Genomic DNA, 20,832 nt, shown 5'->3' on the forward strand with positions numbered 1-20,832 from the left:
CTCCAAGAGATCGCAACTGCTTTCATCTCTGAGCCATGTTGAACTGGTAGCTGCGTGGTTCATACGTGCAAGCTTGGATTAGAACAAAGCCAATTTTGTTTAGGTTGTGACAGGAAATGACTCTGGTCGAGTTACTAGATATGGCAGCAATCATTCCCGAGGTCATCTACGCAGTAGTTACGATTCAGCGAAGCCACACAGCGATATATAGCGTTTTGCAACATAACGTGACCGTAGAGGGCCATATGGCCCGACCGGTCCGCAACGCTTGGAAACGTAGAGGGCCATATGGCCCCTCCGGTCCGCAATGTGTTAGTTACTTAAGCACAGGGACCACTTCACCCTTTGTACCTTTTTCTGAGTATGATTTGCAGTGGGAAAGTTGCTGTGGATCACTTATTTTTGGGCAGGGTAGTACATTGTAGTCATATCCCTTGATAGCACTGTCACCCTAGGTGGATATTGGCACTGTGTTTAATCTCTTTCTGAGAGGACACTGTGTTCAAGAAGTAATGGTGTGGTCATTGGAGGCTCTGTCTCCAAAGACATGATTGATTATTATGCCTTAGCATTGCTGCACTCAAACAGTTTCATGGGTTGTCACCAGGGTCACCACATTATACTCCTACATTCCCAGTGTCAAGAGTTACTTTATGACGGCCAGTTTGATGCTAACCTCCTTGAGGCTCATGAGCAAAGTTTTTTATTTGGGGGGGGGGGTTTGAACCCTTACATAGTTCTTGTGTAACGTCCTCTGTGACGAGAGGCTGGGTTTGTCTTTTATGAATATGCTTGGCCTTTGTCAAGTGTACATATCACACATGTAGCATGTTATTGAAAATTCTTTCTTTTACAATGTAAATAAGTGTCCTGTCAGTCCAGGCTTTGCAGAGCAGATCGTGCCTATCTTACATATCTTATGCTACAATGGCAGGTTAGTCACGTGAATGGTTGTAAGCTTGTTCACCACCAAGTATAAGCCTGTTATATCTTTGTCTGGCTTTGCCTTGTGCTATGCTGTGAACATGTTCATTCTCATGATTTATTTGACTTTTTTATATTCCCTCATTGGCAGGGGTGGTTAAATATTGTGGCCACCTAGAAGCCCTAATTTTACTCTACTTGATTTTTTGTTTTGGGCTGTATAAAGAATTACATTTATATGGACAGAACTGAAGATTTGAAAGCAAGAAGAAAAGCCACTGAACAGGTAACAAAAGAGATATGAGCGTGTATGGCAGGAAGCAGAATATTGGACACATGCGCAGGGTCATGAATGATACACATATGGAAACTTACTAATTACATTCAAAACCATTCGAGATACACTTTAAAGTAAAATATTAATTTATTAAATATGTATATAATTTTTCTAAACCTTGGTTCGTGAAATCCTACCATTGTTTTTCAGACACCCTTTAGTGCTTGCATATCATTTCTATCATATACTGCTTTAACCATTCATTCATTTTTATTTTATCCTATAGATCAGAATATATTGATATAGGACATGCCCATGAACAATAGTTCTGTGTGTCACTTGGTTTTTTTTTTGTTGTTGTAAAAGAATATTCGGTTTATTTTTAACATGATGTATTGTGATGTTATTTAGGATTTGAGGTTCTCACAGTGGTAAATATGAAGAGCTCTCTCTTTTAGGATGTAATGAGGTGTAGTGTATTGAAAGCCAACTGATGTTTTGGAGCAGCCATGTCAAACATGCGGCCCCTCAACTTTTAGAGCTAATTGATATTAAAATCAATATCAAAATTTTAGTAGAAATATTTTTTGTAAAGACAATTTTCCAACAGACAAGAAGACATAGATTAGCAGGCTGCAGGAAAAGTGATTCTGAAAATTGCAGAAGGGTTTGTCCAACTAACGGTTTGTAAAGTTCGTGAAGGACAAACTATTGTATTTCAGAAGGTTAATGCACTAAAATCTGCACAGCCTCACCACCCCAAGTATTTCCAAGAATCCCTTTTGGAGGCATAGTAAGAATGCAAGGAGGGTGACAACTTACAGACAAGTGCAAGGGATTTCTACCTTCAAAACTAGCTTGCGGGATTTCTACCTTCAAAACTAGCTTGCAACCCCCAGTCATTGTCTAATGGGCTGCTAGCAAACTTTCACTTTTATGACCATTGAGACAAGATACACCTTTCTACTAGTCTGGTAGTCTCTTTTACAGGTGCTGATGTGGGCTGCTAGCAAACTTTCACTTTTATGACCATTGAGACAAGATACACCTTTCTACTAGTCTGGTAGTCTCTTTTACAGGTGCTGATGTTACGTTGTGATGAACATATAAAGATTATAATTAAACATTAAATTATCAGCTACAAGTTTTCTTGTATATGTACAGTAACTTTTAAAGGGCAATGTCGCTTTCAAAAAATTCAAGTAGCAAAAAAAGAACTATTGAAAGTGAGTGCCGTGTTTTTTCAAGAAAAATGGGAAATCGCTTATTTCTGTTGTGAAATAGAAGGTAAAATTACATGTTTGATTTGTGGGTAAAATATAAGTGTTCCACTTTAGGTAATTATATTGAAAATATTCCCAAATAATAAATAGAATTAAATTTCCTTGTATCAAAATCTAATGTATATTTCTATTTTGAAGTGCAGCCCTCGACTATTATTTAGAGGGCTGAGGTGGCCCTCTGTACAAGTTGAGTTTGACATGCCTGTTTTGGAGGAACATGTTTCCTCCATCTTCAGGGTTGATGGGTAAGCCAGTTAGAACTCACTCTGTGTTTTTTGTTGGTTTCCTGCTTGGCTTATTCTTGAACCATGAAAATTGAGGTGACATGTTCCTGCAAAATGTCAGTTGACTTTCAGTGGACTAAACAGTGTTATATCCCAGAAGATAGAACTCTTCAGTTCTGTTAGATTACAGCACTGAAAAAGGAGGGGCACGGAACTTTGTTATCTGTTTCATCAAGTGTGAGAATTTGCCAAAAGCAGTAAATCAATGGGAATTAAATAACTTAACTCCATGGACTAGAGTCCATCTTCCAAAGGATAGGGACTAGTGCTGGGCTGTTATGAACATAGTAATGAACCTTTGGGTTCCATAAAATGTTCGTAATTTCTTGAGTAGCAAAATTCTGCTCCATGAAATTAGTTTTTTTAGATACTTGGGGAATTTCTACCAAATTTTAACTTCAGGATAATGGTGTTAGGAAAGAAAATGTAGCACCATTGGACCATTTGCACGCATCATCTCACTAGTGCACTGTCAAACTGGTAAAGGTTAAATAAGCTTTCCTTTCATTGTCAGACTGAAATTAACGGCCATGGGGATCCGTTGTGCTGACCATGTGACACCCTGTATCCACTAAAGTTGGTACTAACTTTGCCAACAAGCAATGCTTGCTGGTTGGTATAGTTTGCTTGCGGACTAAAACCACAGAGTTTGTTTCGTTTTATTGTCAGGAGAATTGACATTGCCCATAAATGTTTACAGGCTATCTGCTTGAGACAGATGATGACGATGATGATGAAGATGATGTTGATGATGACCTAACAAACAATGAGGACAGCATGATAGATTCAGGTTAGTAATGCAGGATTTGTTAGTGATGATGAAGTTTTCTAATTAGTATAACACGCAGTAGCGTAATTGGTTGAGGCACTATGCTACAAGCTGGATGGTCACGGGATCAAATCCTGATGAGGTCATTGGATTTTTTCAATTTACCTAACCCTTCCAGCCACACTATGGCCCTGGGGTTGACTCAGCCTCTAACGGAAATGAGTACCAGGAATGTTCTTGGGGGTTAAGGTCGGCTGGCGCGTAAGGCTGACAACCTTACTGCCATCTATGAGCTGATTGTCTAGAAGATGTGGGAACCTTAACATCTCACAACCCTATGGGCCTCTGTGGCCTGATACAGTGATACTTTTGCCTCCCCCCCCCCTCCTTTTATAGGTGTCAGCACATTTTACTTCGATCTTACTTCTGCTCTGTAATTGGTTGATTATTCAACTCAACTGTTAAAGAAATAAGAAAAAAAAACGTCATAAATGTCATAGTTGTTAAGTAGTCCTTATCTTATAAGTTTTGCTCCTACCAGCATTTGTGGTATAACACTGCTACTATTTACCACTACTAGATGTGTTCACTGTATGGACTTCACATTTTGAGCTGTAGGGATTCATCAGTGATAATCTTAAGATCATCACTTTGTACAATTATAATGCTGTTTTGTTATTTTCCATTTTTTCTAAAACATGGAATAGTGAAAGTTGTAGATTTTCAAATAATATATCGCCATGAGACTGAATGATGTTAATGTTTTCACTTAAGAGGACATTTACATAACACTGATACCATTGACGGTTGTAGACTGATATGTTCTGAGGTGAGACAACTTCTGGTGGCATAATATTGTACTTTAGCATCCTGTTTCATTGAAATATTGCGCAAGGTACACAGATCAACACATCATATACACAACCAAGGGAGCGGCATGCCCAGTTTGGCACAGAGGGGCCACAGTGCAAAAGATAGTAAGAACAAATATCCTATAAGACCAAAATTAATAATAATAATAATGACATACTTTAAGAATACTATTGATAAAGGACTCAATGCAGTGGATTCCTTAATAATGTGTTGCCTGAAGATGGCCCTATGTTGCCGAAACATCTAGTGCATAAACTTAGAATGTACAGTAGATCTTGGTTATAACGTCATCAAAGGGACCTAAAAATAGTGCCGTTATAAACGAATGTCGTTGTAACCGAAATGGGCACTTCCACAGTAGCCTTATGTTAGTCACGTAAAAATCTACCAAAAACCGAGTTAAAATGTTGCATTTTTTAGTGAAATACGTAGTTAAGTACAGACTAACGTAACATTAACGTGGAATTGCCCAAATGTGTAATATCAAAGACATATTACAGCGCTTTTCACTGACAATACACACCGCACTAATACTGTATATTAAAGGTAGGCCTACTCACCAAATTACAGTAGATTACATCAATTGTTGTGCCTTACTGTACCTAGATACGAGTACAGTAATCAGTTATCTTCATCTGTTTCCTGTTACTTGCCCAATACACACTTTCTAAATTACGTTCAATGTCCATATCAGAGAAATTCAGGAATGAAAATGACGTTACATACGAGGTTGATGCATTTGTGCATGTCGTACTAAGCAAGGTATAAAAACAGTTGCTTTATGAGGAATTAGTTCGTACCATTGAATATTTGACGCAATAGACAAGGTGTCGTAGAAACCGATGTTGCTATAACCAAGTTTTACTGTATGTATATATATATATATATAATGTAATGACATTTTTAAACATTTTAGTGAATTAAATGTGGGTGTCATCTAAATCTGTATTGATATTGTTACATTATAGACGGAAGACTACAAGTGTTTCTGGTGGCATACTTTTCATGTGAAATTTCATGGAAATCGGTGTTTAATTTTAATAATGTTGGTGTTACTTGATATTCAATTGAACAGAGCTCAGTAGAAGGGGGGGGGGGGGTACTTTACAGCTTTGTATGTTTCTTAGAAATCAGGTTGGCTTGCAAGACTAGGAGAGATTTTCACATGTTCACTGAAAGATGATTTATTTTTGTAGAGTCATTTGGGAAGAAAGAATCCAACAGTCAGCTCAAGGGAAGTGGCAAGAGAAAGAATGAACCTCATTTATCCAAATCTGAGAACAAGAAAGCGAAGCTCGCAGAAGCAGAAAGTGATGAAGGTATTATTAAATGTTGCAGTGTATTCGCAACAGTATTATTTCACACCATAATCACAGTTTATTTCAGAGGCACAAATATATTTACTTTCATCAGAATCACGCCCTGTAAAAATTGAGAATTGTGTGCTCTGTGAATTAGAATGACTTTGTAATTTAGGCATAGCATTTTTTTTTTGTGTGTGTTAAAATCAAAACTACTACTGCACGATTGGTATAAGAATTCATGTATTTATGACTGTCGTGAAATATACAAAAGATGGAAAGTATTCGTTTTGAGGTTATTGCACTAAAATTGTGTTGTGTTGCATTTTAAACTTGCAGATGAATTGTCATCTGATGGTGATGATTTTAATTTTGCTGGTGGCTCTGAAGATAGTGAGGATGATGATGATGACGATGAGGAGGAGGAAGATGATGAGGACGATGATGATGATGTTGATGATGACAGTAAGTAACTTTCTGGTTGATGAAATTGATCTGAAGAATTCTTCTTATGTTTCTCATATTTTCCTGACAAATCTGATGTCAGAATGATTTGTGATGATAAGTAAGTGTGATGCAAGTGTAGAGGAGCTCCTTAGAGCGTGTAGGGATGAAAGTTTTTGAACATGAACTTAGATCAGACATACTAAATATAGCGGTTGAACTGTATTGCTGCTTGAATGAGTTATGGACCATAAAAATGCCCGTATCTGCAGTGCAAAAAGACTCTCCCCCTCTGCCAGTTTCTTCTCAGAGTTCACTTTATTGAAAATCAAAAGTCCATATAAAAAACTAAATGAAACTACATTCATAAATTGCAATAAAAGAACAGTACGACCAACGAACATGCACTTAGATCCAGAACCATGTTTACTGTGTTCTGTAGTGTTCTGGATTTCTTGTAGGTTAGATTTTGTGGCATATCTTGTGCATTGAGAGAGTAGTAATGGCATCACTGATACCATCTTTGGCTATTACTAAGTGTGAGAGATCATGCAAGACTGTCAAACAGTACGTGTATGACAGTATGTGCACTGCGATTTGTTGTCGCAAATTTCTACAATATATATCTTTTGAATTTAGCAAACTAAATTTTTTTAAGTTTTGTTGAGTAATCCAGAGGTGAGAAGTTCATGTAACAGCCTTGTTGCAGCTTATAAATGAGATTTAATTTATATTTTTATTTTAGTTTTAAAATTTGAGTGTTGCTTATATACGAATATGGTATATAGTGACCCAAATACAGTATTTTAATTTGGGAACTACAGTAGCATTTATGGTCTCAAAAACTGAAAATTGAAGGATGTAGAAAGAAATTTTGAAATGATAAAGACTTAGACCATAGAAACATTTTAAAATTTCTGTACCTCTTTGAAGTGATTATGAGCCAAAGATAATAGAAAAGTTCATCTTTTGTGTACTTCCTTTACAGGTGAAGATGTGGAAATTGAGACTTCACCCAAACAGAGGACACCAGAATCTAGGAAAAAAGATAAGCAGATGATTAAGACACCAACTGATATACTGCAAAGTAAGCTTGCAGCTGAAAGAATGAAGACTCCAAATGAGCAACAAGGGAAAAATAAATCTCTCATTGGGAAGCAGCGACAGAACAGGACACCGAAAGAGAAACAGCAACAGAAGGACAGGACAACCAATGAGAAGCAGCAGCAGAAGAACAAGACACCCAGTGAGAAACAGCAACAGAAAAACAAGACGCCCAGTGAAAAACAGCAGCAGGGTGGAACTCCAAAACCTTCCCCTGGAACTCAAGTCAATGTAACGTTGCATTATGCTATTATTCTGCAGCCATCTGATACATTTACAACCCAAATGTCACCAGTCCCTTGCCCTAGTGATTTGTTATTCCTGCATTGTCATTTTTTCATTCCTGTTTTTACGAAGCTAATTTATGTGAAAGTATGGTACAATGAAATCCTTATTCAGTGAACAGCTGGGAAATGTCTTTTCTTACACTAAATCAAGGTTTTCACTAAATGGAGATTATGCAAAGTTTGGTAGAAGAAATTGCTTCATTGTCTCTTATAAAATTTTCTGTATGTCATTATGATAAAGTAATGTCTTTACATGAATAGATAGTATGAAATGAACATAAAGAAACTTCTGAACAGTTACATAACAGTATCAAATATATTTCTAAAGTAATTAATGAAAAAAAATAAAAATTGAAAGAATGTGAAGTGACACAAACAGTTTCTCTTGAGTGTGCATTCAGTTCTGACATCACTTTTCAAACTTGTGGTTGTGCATAACAATTTCTGACAGAAAATTTAAATAGTGGTCGAGTTCTGGTGATATAATACATTGTTTATATTGGGGTTTGTCTGAAAACAGAAAAAATATCCACTGAATATGGGACTTCATGAAATATTAAATATGAATTTGAATGTCATCGTACTAAACATGATCTTTATTTTTGTGTAAAAGTTGTTTGATACTTTCCCTGTACATTTATAGTACACACATTTTTGCTGAAATACACTGATTGATTGTAATTCAATCATATGAAGTGTCTTGTGTACAAAATGAATGGGAATTGTCTCTTCATGTGCATTCACTCTTCTTTTCTATGGCTTCTTGGCCATGAAGCCGTCATTTATTTGTCATAGGACAGTTCAGTCGGAACAAAAAAATTGTAGTCCAGTTTTTGGCTCTTCAGAGGTCTTCCTAAACATTGCTTTGGTTTGGGTGAATAATATTTGAATGGAATTGAGATATGAATGATAGGGACCCTGTTAGGCTTTCAGTACATTTGAGAGGCACCTATTTCAAATGTCGGAATTTATAGGCCTGTTGCATCTGGAATTTTGAATGCCATGACTGGGAAATAGCTGTCTAATGAGTGTTTGTGTTTGAATGGAATAGCATTTTAAGTACTACAGGTTCTAATGTAGTAATGTGTTAATAGGGAATACCAGTCCAGCAGCAGTCTGGTAAGAAAAATAAGAAAGGGCAGGAAACTCCAAAGGGACCCAAGACACCAGGTGCAGATACACCACAGAAGAAGGTTCTCGAAGGTGGAGTAACTATTGAAGAGGTCAAAGTAGGCAATGGTCCTGTTGCCAAGCCAGGCAGAGAGGTGAGTACTTGCTTTAAACATGTATTAATAGAATGAGATGGAAGGAAAGTTAATCCCTTGAGCCTTTCTTTCAGTGACATACCTCATGGCTTTTGAATCATGTGTAACTTTCCAAAAGAATAAAACTGTGAGGAAGAGTTGAGTTGAGACTCTGGAGGTAGGTCTTTGGCTTTTCAGTGTGGCTCCTATTAGCCAATGGGTTAAAATGGGTATTTTGGAAATGGATTATGAGGATGTGGACTGGATTTAAGTAATTCAGACTCTCTTGTCTAATGTAGGCCTTTGTTATTACAGAATGGATTGTGTTGTGATAGTGATTATTTAACAGGTGTCCGTGTATTTTGTTGGGCGTTTGAAACACAACAATAAGCAGTTTGACTCAGCAACTCAGGGCTCTGGTTTCAAGTTCCGGCTTGGTCGTGGTGAAGTAATAAAAGGTTGGGACATTGGAGTGAGTGGAATGAAAGTTGGTGGGAAAAGGAGGATCATTTGTCCTCCTGCTTTGGCGTAAGTAGAACACTGCACTGCAGAATTCACGTTTGTTTTAATTATATCTATTATTATTTTGTTTTTGTCTTTGAATTTATATTTGTGGTTACTTTCAAGAAAAAATGCATAATGAGTTGCTTCATAACTCGTACTCTTCTTCATGTATGATTAGAATGTTTAGGTCGAGGAGGATGAGGTGGGCAGGGCATGTAGCACAAATGGGGGACAAGAAGAATGCATGTAGGATAGTAGTGGGAAAGCCAGAAGGAAAGATGCCACTGGGGAGACCAAGACATAGGTGGGTTAACAATATTAAAATGAATCTTAGAGAGATAGGATGGGATGGCATGGATTGGACTGATCTGGCTTGGGATAGGGACCAGGGGATGGCTGTTCTGAACATTATAATGAGCCTTTGGGTTCCTTAAAATGCTGGGAAGTTGTTGAGTAGCTGCACAGTTGGTGGCATCTCAAGAAGTACTAAGGTCCATGAGTGAGTGAGGGTTACGTTCGTGAAGGAACCAGCTGGAAGTGTACGGCACCTCAACAAAAAATTCTGTTATCTGCAATGCAGTCAGCATTATTAAGGACAATATAGACCTAGTGTAAAAAGTTCATAAAAATTCTGAGTACCATAAACCAAATTTTCAAACTTTCATTAGTCTTTAGATGTATGCACATTCAAAATTTATGTACCTGATAAACATTGCTCTGTCTATGAAGCATGGGCCATTAGAGAACTAAGGAATGCAGGTTACTTGTGGCTGGAATTAGTCATATAAGAATGAGATTTTTTACCATTAAAGGAATGAAAGGAAAACAAGTAAAAATATTACGATTGACTGATTTTATAATATGCCATGGAAGAATCAGAAGTAATATATTGTGACATGTTGCGGAACGGAGACCCCCTCCCTACCCAGCAGCAACGTGGCGACTCAGGCCACAGGTGCGTGGCGGTAACGAAGCGCTCCCTCCCTCNTGTGTTGCAATAACAGCTACAGACCAAGTAGCCTTAACAGTGGGAAGCACATGTCAGTTGTATACAGTGGATCTGACATGGGGAAGATCAGCAGTTGTTGCCAGTTTCTTTTTTATTCTGGTACATCAGAATTATATATTATAAGAACCTGAAAGGATAATTTGTATAAATAAATACATGCTGCTGTCGATGAGAATTAACTGAGTGCTGTAGCTTTGTACTAGGCTAGATTTGCATAGTAATAGTATTTTTAAGAAAGTTGAACATTGTACATGTCCTAATTTTTTTTTAAAAATTTTAAAGGAAAATCTTTCATCCTTCCGTATCATTTTCAAAATAGTCAGTGTTGATGGGTGCAGCTGTTGGTGCCCTCCTGCAAGACCACATGGTGTCACAACCAAGAGGACGACAATAGAACTTTATGGCAGTTCTTTGTACATTGAATTGTTTGTTACAACACAGTGTTATGGTATATTCATTATGAAGTGCATTTTAATGGCGTTGCCAGTGATATTGTGTGGGTTGCAGCGTGTCAGTATAATGATCCATTCAGCCTTTTATACAGTGGGTTCGGTCTCTTTCTGTGGGGTTAAGCAGCTATAGCATCAGGCTGCCCTCTCTTTTTCCAAAGAGATCTAGAACATGTAGCTTAATTGGTATGCTTTCATGACAGGTGCAGTGGCCATTATCAATTTCTTGCTTCTTTTTTTCATGCAGTTATGGCAGCAAAGGTTCACCACCAGCCATTCCATCAAACAGTACACTGGTCTTTGATATTGAACTCAAAACAGTTAATTGAGACACAGGTGACTTATTGAAATGTGGATGTGAGTGGAAGAGCATAACATGAAGCAGCTGCTGGAATATTAGTATCTTGCTCTTTGTGTAAAATGAAGAAATGATACTGAAGATAAATCAACTTGCATGTACAAAACTACAACTTTATTCATAGTTTGTTGCATAATTACTAACAGCTATCATCATTGTTTTTGATGTTATTGTGCTATGTAAAAGATGAAACTATTAATAAAAGACATGTTTTATATAGACTGGTCTACTATAAACATTTACATATTGCATTTAACGAGAACTGTACATTCTAGCATAATACTTATTTTATTAGGAATGATAGAAGTTGTGAAATAAATTCATATTATATAGTTTTCTTTTCTTCGGTTGCAATAGGACAAGTACCATTTTCTTCACTGTTCTTGTTTTCAAGCGTTGCTGGGGATAACTGTGGTTCTTCCTTTGTTTCTACTGCTTTCCATGGATTCCAGAACTTAAGTACGACTGGTTGAATATAACGATGCCATATGAAAAGGAGGAATGGTATGACAATGCACGGCACACACACCATGACTGAAACACAAATCTCATTATGAAATTTTGGAAGCAACTTCTTGTTAGGGTCTGTTTTGTTCTGCATGCTTATAATACAATTCTTTCACAGGCTACAAGTAGCCCCCCCCCACATGTTTTGGATTGCATCAACTTTTAGAGTAATAAGAATATTATTTTGCAAATCTGTTGCAATGGAAAATAAATTCCCCTTGCACCACTTTTCTTGCTTTGAATACAAGACCTATAAAATAACTTTACACATTGACACTCCAAAATCTATTTTAAGCACTAATAGAGATAATTTGAAAACATGGGAGTACTGGAAGAGTGAATTCCCAGATTCTGAGTAAATAGTACAAAATGGCTTTCACTGGAAACATCATGTCATGGGCTTGAGAAGAGCCATAATAATATTTGTTGGAGTATACAGAAGGTGGTCAAATATGACCGGGACTGATTTTTTTTTAAACCATAATTGCCAAACACTTACTTGCACATGTCAGTCTTCAACGTACTCCCTTTCGGAGTCATTCCAATGTTTTGGAAGCATCCTGACGCCCTTTTCAAAAAAGGCTTGTGGTTGGTGGCATATTCACTCCCGAACAGACTGGATGATGGCGTCGTCCACAAACCGCATGCCTTGCAAGTCTGATTTGAGCCTTCTGAACAGGTAGAAATCACTTGAGGCCAAATTGGGACTGTATGGCGGATGTGTCAGTAGGTTCCATTTCAATGTCCAGAGGGTTTTCATTGTTTTGGCCGTATGGGGGGCGTGGATTGTCTTGAAGGAAGGCTACCCACTTTCCACCTGTCTTTCACTTGGATCGGAAGTTTTCCTTCATGTCTGTTGCCAGGAGGTCTGAGTAATAAGCTGCATTGACTGTTCTGGCATCTGTCAGAAAGTCTACATGAATAACCCCCTGCCAGTCCCAGAAGAATGTTGCTATCACTCTTCCTCCTGAATGGCTCCTCCATGCTCTCTTGGGTTTGGGAGAACTGGTATGCCACCACTCGCATGATGACTGCTGGGACTTGGGAATGAAGTAGTGCACCCACGTTTCATCGGTGGTCACTCTTAGAGTTCAAGAATGCATCACCTTCATCTTCAAACTGCTGTAGGAGACGACTAGCAGCTTGCATGCCCACCATTTTGTTCATGTCCGTTAAAGTGCGTGGTACCCATCGTGCATTCACCTTGTGATAGTGCAGGTGGTATTTCACGATGTCTTCTACACTACCAACACTGATGGATAGCATTGCTCCAAGTTCCTTGATAGTGATGTGCCTATTCTCACGAATAAGCGCATTTGCACGATCAATGTTTGCGGCCAACGTTCATGCGGTTCATTCTCCATGCATTCTCTGCCCTCTCTGAAGCACTTACACCACTCAAACACATGGGTCTGTGAGAGACACACTTCCCCATACTGTTCGAGTCTGTGGTGAATTTCAGCAGACGGGACATTTTCTCCAACAAGGAATTTGATCACAATGCATTGTTCCACGCTACCTTCTGTTCGCTCATCACTCTTAGCAACTCACAGACAGGACTGAACAGGTTCTAACCCAAACAAGAGGGAGGGTGGATGTTGGGGCTTCACTCTCTAAAGGTCGCACAGCTGCTGTGCAGTGCGCCTTGTTTACACACAAATCAGTCCCGGTCATATTTGAACCACCTTGTACCTACTGGTTTGAACATTTCACAACTGACTCATTAGTTCTCCCATACATTTATTTCCAGAGCAAAGAATCTCCTATGTGAATGACATGCAGGGACTGAAGAACACTCAAGTGGTTCAGTTTTGCACAGAGGTATGTGTGGGATATACTTCAGGACCTGAATAAAGCGAATCACATAACATGGGATTTGAGGTTCTCACAGCTGTGACTATAAACTTTTTTTTTGTCTTCTATATAACAGTGTAGTAGTGCCAAAGTTAACACTTTGTAGGAACTTCTCTCAGAGCTGAAGAATAAGCCAAGCAAGAGTGCTGCTTGCTGCCAGCGTCATGCTCATTTCTTCCTTATCCTACTTTTCAGCCCTGAAGATGAAGGTAACGTGATCCTCCAAAGTGTCACAGCCTATATTGTATTATATCCCAGAACACAGAACCATTAAAAAAATCACTTGTTTTATGAACTTTTCTTATATGACTGGAGTAACAGTAGTTATATAATTCAACAATATGGTAGGTGTAATTACATGGCTTAGTATAGAATTTTTGTGTTGAGAATATTTGGACCAAAGAGAGATGAAGTGGCAGGAGGCTGGAGAAAACTGCATAATGAGGAGCTTCATAACTTGTACTTTTCTCCAAGTATAATTAGAATGATCAAGTCAAGGAGGATGAGATGGACAGGGCATGTAGCATGAATGAGGGAGAAGATGAATGCATATAGGATATTGGTGGGAAATCCTGCTGGAAAGGGCCACTGGGAAGACCAAGGCATAGGTGCGTGGACAGTATTAAAAATGGATCTTAGAGAGACAGGATGGGATGGTATGGACTGGACTGATATGGCTGAGGATAGGGACCAGGGGAAGGCTCTTGTGAACACAGTAATGAACCTTTGGGCTCCATAAAATGCTGGGAAGTTCGTGGTAGCTACACAACTGGCGGCTTTTCAAGGACTCAGCTCAATGAGTGAGTGCATGAGGGTATATAATTTTCATAGCTTAATTCTGATGTTTCCAATTAGATAGTAATATTTTTTCGAAATGTGGTGTTGGAGAAGGATGGAGAAGATCAGTTGGACCGATTATGTGAGAAATGAAGAAGTGTTAATTAGAGTCAGTGAGCAGAGGAATATCCTACACGAAATAATAAAACGGAAGGCTAATTGGATTGGTCATGTTTTACGCAGAAACTGCCTTCTAAAAGAAGTTATCGAAGGAAAGATAGAGGGGCAGATAGAAGTGACAAGAAGACGTAAGAAGATGCTGGATGACCTTGGGGACAGAAGAGGATACTGTCATTTGAAGGAGAAAGTTCTAGATCGCATTAAATGGAGGAATTGTTTTGGAAGAGACTGTGGACCTGTCGTCTTGACAGATTACTGATGATGATGAGTAATATTTATATACATACAAAGCATTATGAATTACATGTTTGTAGTTTGACTCAAAATAAGCATATCTTCATACTAAAGAAGCAGACAATATCTTTACCATCATGTTTGTTCTTGTGTGTATTTTGAGGATTATCTTTTCCATGTTCAATACTACAATTTTTAAATGCTGCAAGTATTACATGTTGTACATCTGTGATGAATTTTCATTAACATGTACAGAAAATGTTTACAAGATACCTGTGTTGGATGTTGATGTATGAAGGGACAACCACTTGTTGAATTATTCCGTAATTATTTATTATAGTTGCACAGTATACACACATGAACTCGAAGAATTGAATTCTTCTTACATCACGTTGTATCGGACCGCACAAAAAACACACCACTGTCCGTATTGTTGTAGGCTTTGCCTAGCAACCGGTGTTTACTCACTGTTGCTAAGCAATGATACTTGCGTTGTCGCTGTAATGTTTGCTTGAATGTGGGCAGTTCTGACACTTGTTTTCAGTTTGATGCTAAGGGTATCAGGCAGGTAGTAATGGGTATGAATGGGGGAACAGGGAGATGTGGAAGATAGCAAGGTTTGAAGTGTTAATGAATTTTGAGGTTGAAACAGATACTTACTTACTCATGGAGCTGAGCCCTTCTGGACGAGCCGCCAATTCTGCAGCTACTTGAGAATTTCCTAGCATTTTATGGAACCTGAAGATTCATTACCATGTTCACTAGAGCCATCCACTAGTCCCTATCCTGAGCCAGATGAATCCAATCCATACCATCCCATCCTGTCTCTCTAAGATACATTTTAATATTATCCACCCACCTATGCCTTGATCTTCCCAGTGGTCTCTTTCCTTCTGGCTTTCTCACCTATATCCTATATGCATTCCTCGTCTCCCCCGTTTGCGCTACATGACCTGCCCACTTCATCCTCCTTGACTTGATCATTCTAATTATACTTGGAGAAGAGTACAAGTTATGAATCTCCTCACTGTGCAGTTTTCTCCAACCTCTTGTCACAACATCTCTGTTGAAACAGATTATACATGAAAATTATAAACGGCTGGTGAAGAAGATTAGAATCAATGGGCCCATTTCTCAAAGCTGTCTTTGGTACAGTATGTATCTGATGGGCCAAATACTAAGAAAATATACCCACAAGAAAACGAAACATTCTCTTGTAAAACTCGATCTCACTGCATCTTGTCACATTGAAATGCTGGAAACAACATACAAAGGCAGATATAAAACTGGATACAAATTAGGAGGTGCCATTGTTCCTTGCAGTGCAGCTGGGTGATTTTTGCCAAGTAATATATCTGTGCAGTTCCACATGCAGGCATTTAATTCCTATACGTTTTGTCACTGTCTATAGTTAATATCGGGAGGCTATCAATTTTTAACTGACGATAAAGAAATACTTTAGGCAAGAGAGAGAAACAACTGATATTTCCTATGCATATTAGCCTACTTCAACACTTACTAACCACTGTGCAACACAATGTTTACATTATATTTACTGCAATTTGCTGCCATATTTATTATAAATTCAAACAATGTTTGTCTACTACGATAATTAAATTTCCACTGTACAAGAACCAGAAATAAAAAATTCTGAGCTGGTATAATTTGCACCATGCAACTGAGGTAGGTAGAATGACATTCCACAATTCAGCAGCAAAAGATCTGTTCAATACTTAAGACACTTTATTTTTAACATACCAAATATTAATAATTGCCGTTAAGTTACTTCGAGTATCCACACTTTTTCGAATGGTAAAGACTGTTATTTTGTAGCAATTAATTTACGTACTGCAAAATTTATTATCATATTTCCACCTCCAGACCCTCCAAACTTTACGTCAGATCGTTTCATTGATTAAATCGATAAAATGCTATCGAACAGTTCGATTGTTGCAAACTATCGAATAATTCAAATATATGAAAGAGCGTTGTAATTAATTTTTCGCCTTTCAGTTTTCCTAATTAGGGATAATAGTGATAAAATTTATCAAAAACTATCGTTTTATGGGTCACCGACAGCAAAACATCGCTAGTAATTGTTGGTTCCAAGGGCTCACACAAGAGGTTACCAAGGTCAGGACAGTCAGGACAGTCAGGACAGCGTGACTTAACCTCATTCGCTAATACGGGGTACCAAGACACGGAGAACGAGGAAAAATCACTAGCCACCACAAACTTCCCGGTTCAGTAGGTACTTCAATGGGGTCCACGTAAATCATTCAAGTTATTTCCGAAAGATCCATTGTCACCACGACTCTCGCTTATCTTAATCATAACGATATTTCCAAAGTTATGTTTTAAGCCTTGTCTGCTGGGAGGCAAGTTTGAATATTGATTTTATATTGTGAAGCTGCATCTCTAATCTGTTTTCAGGCATGACCTAAAGTTGACCAGTCACTTCCAGTTAGTTCTGAGCTCAAGAATGCAAAGGGATCCTCCACTCCCCCATGTATTCATGGAATGGGTTTAAGCACAAGGAAAACTACCTTTTTCCAGACTTCAGGACATTCCATGACATGGTGACTAGGGATTTACTCAAAATGGGTGTCTGAATATATTCTGTCAGTCTCCAGGGACAAAGGTAACTGTTACATTAGAGCTGGTGTTCACTGGAAATGATGGGGCTCATGTGCACACACCCAATAAAACGTGACAGAATCAATTAAATATCAGTAGGATTAATCATAGAATAATGTTCCCTTTAGCAGCTGTAGTATGTCAGCACATTACCTTAGGAGAAAGACTTTCTGTGAAAGTATCTACCTATCACATAGCTGGTCATGTCTTCACATATGCCCATGTTATCTTTGTAAGGGTGCAAATACATGCCATTAGTATGTGATATGCATAGCACTGTCTTCTGGAGCTTGACACCATGTAACTTGGTACAGAAGTTTGGAACATGAGTAAACTTCTACCAGACAACATGGCACCACATTACAGAAAATGGAGGAAGTATGTTCCTCCAGAACACTCATAAACTTCTACCAGAATGCACAGCATCCCACAAGACAGTATTCTTAATTATATATGTTTAATATGGCACACATATGCCAAAACATGGCATCTTAGCAGTCACCTCTCCAGTTCCTACAGTGCCAGCAGTTAACCTGTTGATAGTCTCTTCTTCCCTTAGGGAGGGGTCCTGGCTCCTACAGAATGCCCTGTTGCTGGTTTAGTGAGCGAGTTGTAATTGTTTGTAGTTACGGTTTATTAGAGTTCAATAAATCCAATTGTCAATCCAAACCCTGTATGGTGCTGGGGCAGGTTTTCACCGAGTACTTCGGTTTCCCCTGCCAATCCTCATTCCATCACATTCTCCATAAACATTATCACCAGAACAGACACAACAGGACATATTGAAGCCGATGTGCCGAGGGACCTAATATGGATTCCACCTCACACTATGTGAAATCTTAACTATTGTAAACTACTGTAAACAATTTTAAGTATTGTAACTTTATTTTCTTATTGTAATCAGTAACTGACTTGTCCTATATCATGTAACAATGATCTATAGAGATGAAATAAATACATACATACACTAAAATCATGATAGTATGTATGAACTTCCTAATGGTATAAGCATACCAGAAGTATGTTGAAAATAACATCCGTTAACTTTCTTATGATGCAACAGTCCACATCATTAATTGACAATGATGCACCCTTATTCCCATAATATATGCTGTATACATAAAATATCTATGGCTCAAAATTGTGTTACTCAAGGTATATATAAACAGCATGTGTTTTAGTGCTTATATTTTTTTCTATCTCCTGAGATACAATGTATACAACAAGCAGTTTTGCTGTACATGTACATGAAAATATCCGATATGTTTTTCCTGTTCTGTACCACAAAATCACTTTTCCACCTAAACAAAATGTAATGCAAATAGCTAAACATTCAATGCAGTCCATCCAGCTGGCTCTGAATTGTTTCAAGATGTTTATAGAATTCATATACTTCTTCATGTGTAAACCCAACTGTCACGTTCTCACGAGAGTTTTCATTGGTTTTCAGTCCAAACTGAAACACTGCCTTTGGAATGACCTGCTTTGTCTGCGAATCAGAAGCAGTCTGAAGGTTGAGAGACCATCTGACATCTTCAAGCTGTAAGCAATCCACAGTAAAATATATTGTACTTATAATGAGGATAATTCACTGAAATTAACACACTGAATAGCATCAGGGCTTTGCAGGATCTGTTGTCTTCCTCAATTGAAATTTGACATATAAAATGATTATCACCACCATTTCCTGATTCATATATCAATTAAACTTCACAACTTGTTTCTAAGACCATAATGGGTGAACATACAATCTAATGAGACCTGTTGCTCTAGTTTGCTGTCACAGACTAAAAGAACTTATTTCTGACAGTTCACCAACCTGTGCTGGAAACAAAGACCTCTGTCGCAGATGTTCCACAATTCCCTTTGCTGAACTTATCCAGGCATTTACAAATGCTTCAGACTTGTCATCATTAAGCTTCAATGTATCTGACAGATGTCTCTGCAGAACTGATGGTTTTGTCATGTAATATGCAGCCTTAAACACAAAATAATCACATGCTTCAGAGTAAATAAACAGAAATAAAGTATGGTGTGTGTGTGTGTGTGTAGTGTCAGTATTGACTTCTCTGACGCTCTAGCCTTTGTCCACTCATGCAACTTTCTAGAATTCACGTGTAACATGTCAGAACCCACAGAGCAAATCCTTTCTCTCACTGATAGGGTGATCATGAGAATAATGGGCAGACAGTACACACGGCTTCATGTGGCCTGCAAACCACTGGGGAGAGGAACACTGATATTCTACACACTCCCAGAGTTTTATCTTTGGTAGAGGTGAAAGTTCACTATGCTAAAAGCCAGAAGGTAACAGGTTCGATTCCCGATGATGTCATTGGAATCTTCAATTGTTTTAATCCTACCAGCTGCACTGCAGCCGTGTTCCGACTCAGCCTGTGACAGAAATTAGTACCTGGAATCTACCTGGGGGTAAAGGGGAGCCAGTGCATAAGGCTGATAACCTCACTGCCATCTGTCTAGGAAATGTCTCACAACTCTATGGGCTTTCACAGCCTGTTACATGGATAGCTTTACCTTAGAGGCGAAAGTTGCAATCTCCCAGAAGAAAAATCCATGCAAAGATTTGCTAAAGAGCTCAGACTCAAAACTCTCTGACTGAGAGTCCAAAATCATACTGAGGCCACCAGGTCCCCTTATAGAAATTCAAGCATAAAATTAAAAGCCAGTACCTGTTCTATAATGAATGTGGTAGATTGAAGGAGTAGTTTCAGGTCTGACCTCTGCAGGCCAAGTGAAACCTGCAACTTCTCTTCCTCTTCATTACTGAAGGCCTTCTCATTGGTAGCACCGTTTTGCATTGCTTGGGTGATGCGGTTCAGAAGAAGTGGAAACTTTGATGCATCTAAATTGTTTATTAGATCAACAGCTCTCCTCAAACTAAAAATAATGTGGAAGAAACATTTGGATAGACAACTCACGGTGGAATTTTAAAAGTAAAGCATTATTTATTTAAAAGATTGCCCACAAAATATATTAACCTTGGGGTAACGTTAATCCAATTTGCCATTATTGTAGGAGGGCTACCAGTTAGAACGAACAAAACAAATATCAGTGTTAATTTAACCACAAACAATCGTCAACAGCAACTCGACACTTGGAAATACATGTCAAATGAACTCCAGCGAAATAAAGGCAAACAAAATATACACTGTTTTATTCAAGAATCAAAATTTTGATTAGAAAAAAAAGTTGCTAACCGTGGCCGTTTCAATAACGTCCACTGATCACTACATAACGTCACACCCACTTTGAGTACAACGGTTCATTTATCATTTCACCACCAGAGGTCAGACACAGCAAAGAATGTATTCATATTTGTATTTGTAGTTCTGACTGCGCTCACCGTTCACGTGTTGGCACTGATTGCGCTCACTGCCCTCATCGTTCATTGGTTCATTGGTTGTGACGGTTGTGACCGTTTTCAAGGGGTTCAAGGGTTCAAGCGGCTGCTCACTGCCGGTCTCTACCGGTCTCTGCTGTAAGGGCAAAGAAGTCGACATTAGTGTGTATGT

The 20,832-nt window shown here is 38.4% G+C and overlaps 2 protein-coding genes across 3 annotated transcripts in view; one reads left to right on the forward strand and one right to left on the reverse strand.

Annotated features, from left to right (window-relative positions):
- Positions 1-11,331, forward strand: part of LOC111867019 (46 kDa FK506-binding nuclear protein) — a 14,292-nt gene extending 2,961 nt beyond the window's left edge. The window contains exons 3-9 of the mRNA XM_023856481.2: positions 3,469-3,558; positions 5,607-5,729; positions 6,051-6,176; positions 7,144-7,490; positions 8,641-8,811; positions 9,140-9,318; positions 11,000-11,331. Of these exons, the coding sequence (XP_023712249.1) occupies positions 3,469-3,558; positions 5,607-5,729; positions 6,051-6,176; positions 7,144-7,490; positions 8,641-8,811; positions 9,140-9,318; positions 11,000-11,081 (1,118 nt within the window). The 3' untranslated portion in view covers positions 11,082-11,331. The remainder of the gene's footprint in view (positions 1-3,468; positions 3,559-5,606; positions 5,730-6,050; positions 6,177-7,143; positions 7,491-8,640; positions 8,812-9,139; positions 9,319-10,999) is intronic.
- A 7,139-nt stretch (positions 11,332-18,470) lies between these two features.
- LOC111867023 (COMM domain-containing protein 10) lies at positions 18,471-20,598 on the reverse strand. 2 transcript variants are annotated; one of them, XM_023856485.1, is made up of 4 exons: positions 20,518-20,598; positions 19,990-20,197; positions 19,119-19,277; positions 18,471-18,839 (listed from the first exon to the last, which is right to left on the reverse strand). In XM_023856485.1, the coding sequence occupies exons 2-4, from the start codon at positions 20,116-20,118 to the stop codon at positions 18,633-18,635; spliced, it is 495 nt and encodes a 164-aa protein (XP_023712253.1). In that variant the 5' UTR covers positions 20,119-20,197; positions 20,518-20,598; the 3' UTR covers positions 18,471-18,632. The 2 variants fall into 2 exon arrangements, with proteins under 2 accessions (XP_023712253.1, XP_023712252.1); XM_023856484.2 differs by having other exon boundaries at positions 20,299-20,590.
- Positions 20,599-20,832: the final 234 nt, after the last annotated feature.

Source organism: Cryptotermes secundus, unplaced genomic scaffold (genome assembly GCF_002891405.2).
Source record: "Cryptotermes secundus unplaced genomic scaffold, Csec_1.0 scaffold1483, whole genome shotgun sequence".
Lineage (NCBI taxonomy): Eukaryota > Metazoa > Arthropoda > Insecta > Blattodea > Kalotermitidae > Cryptotermes > Cryptotermes secundus.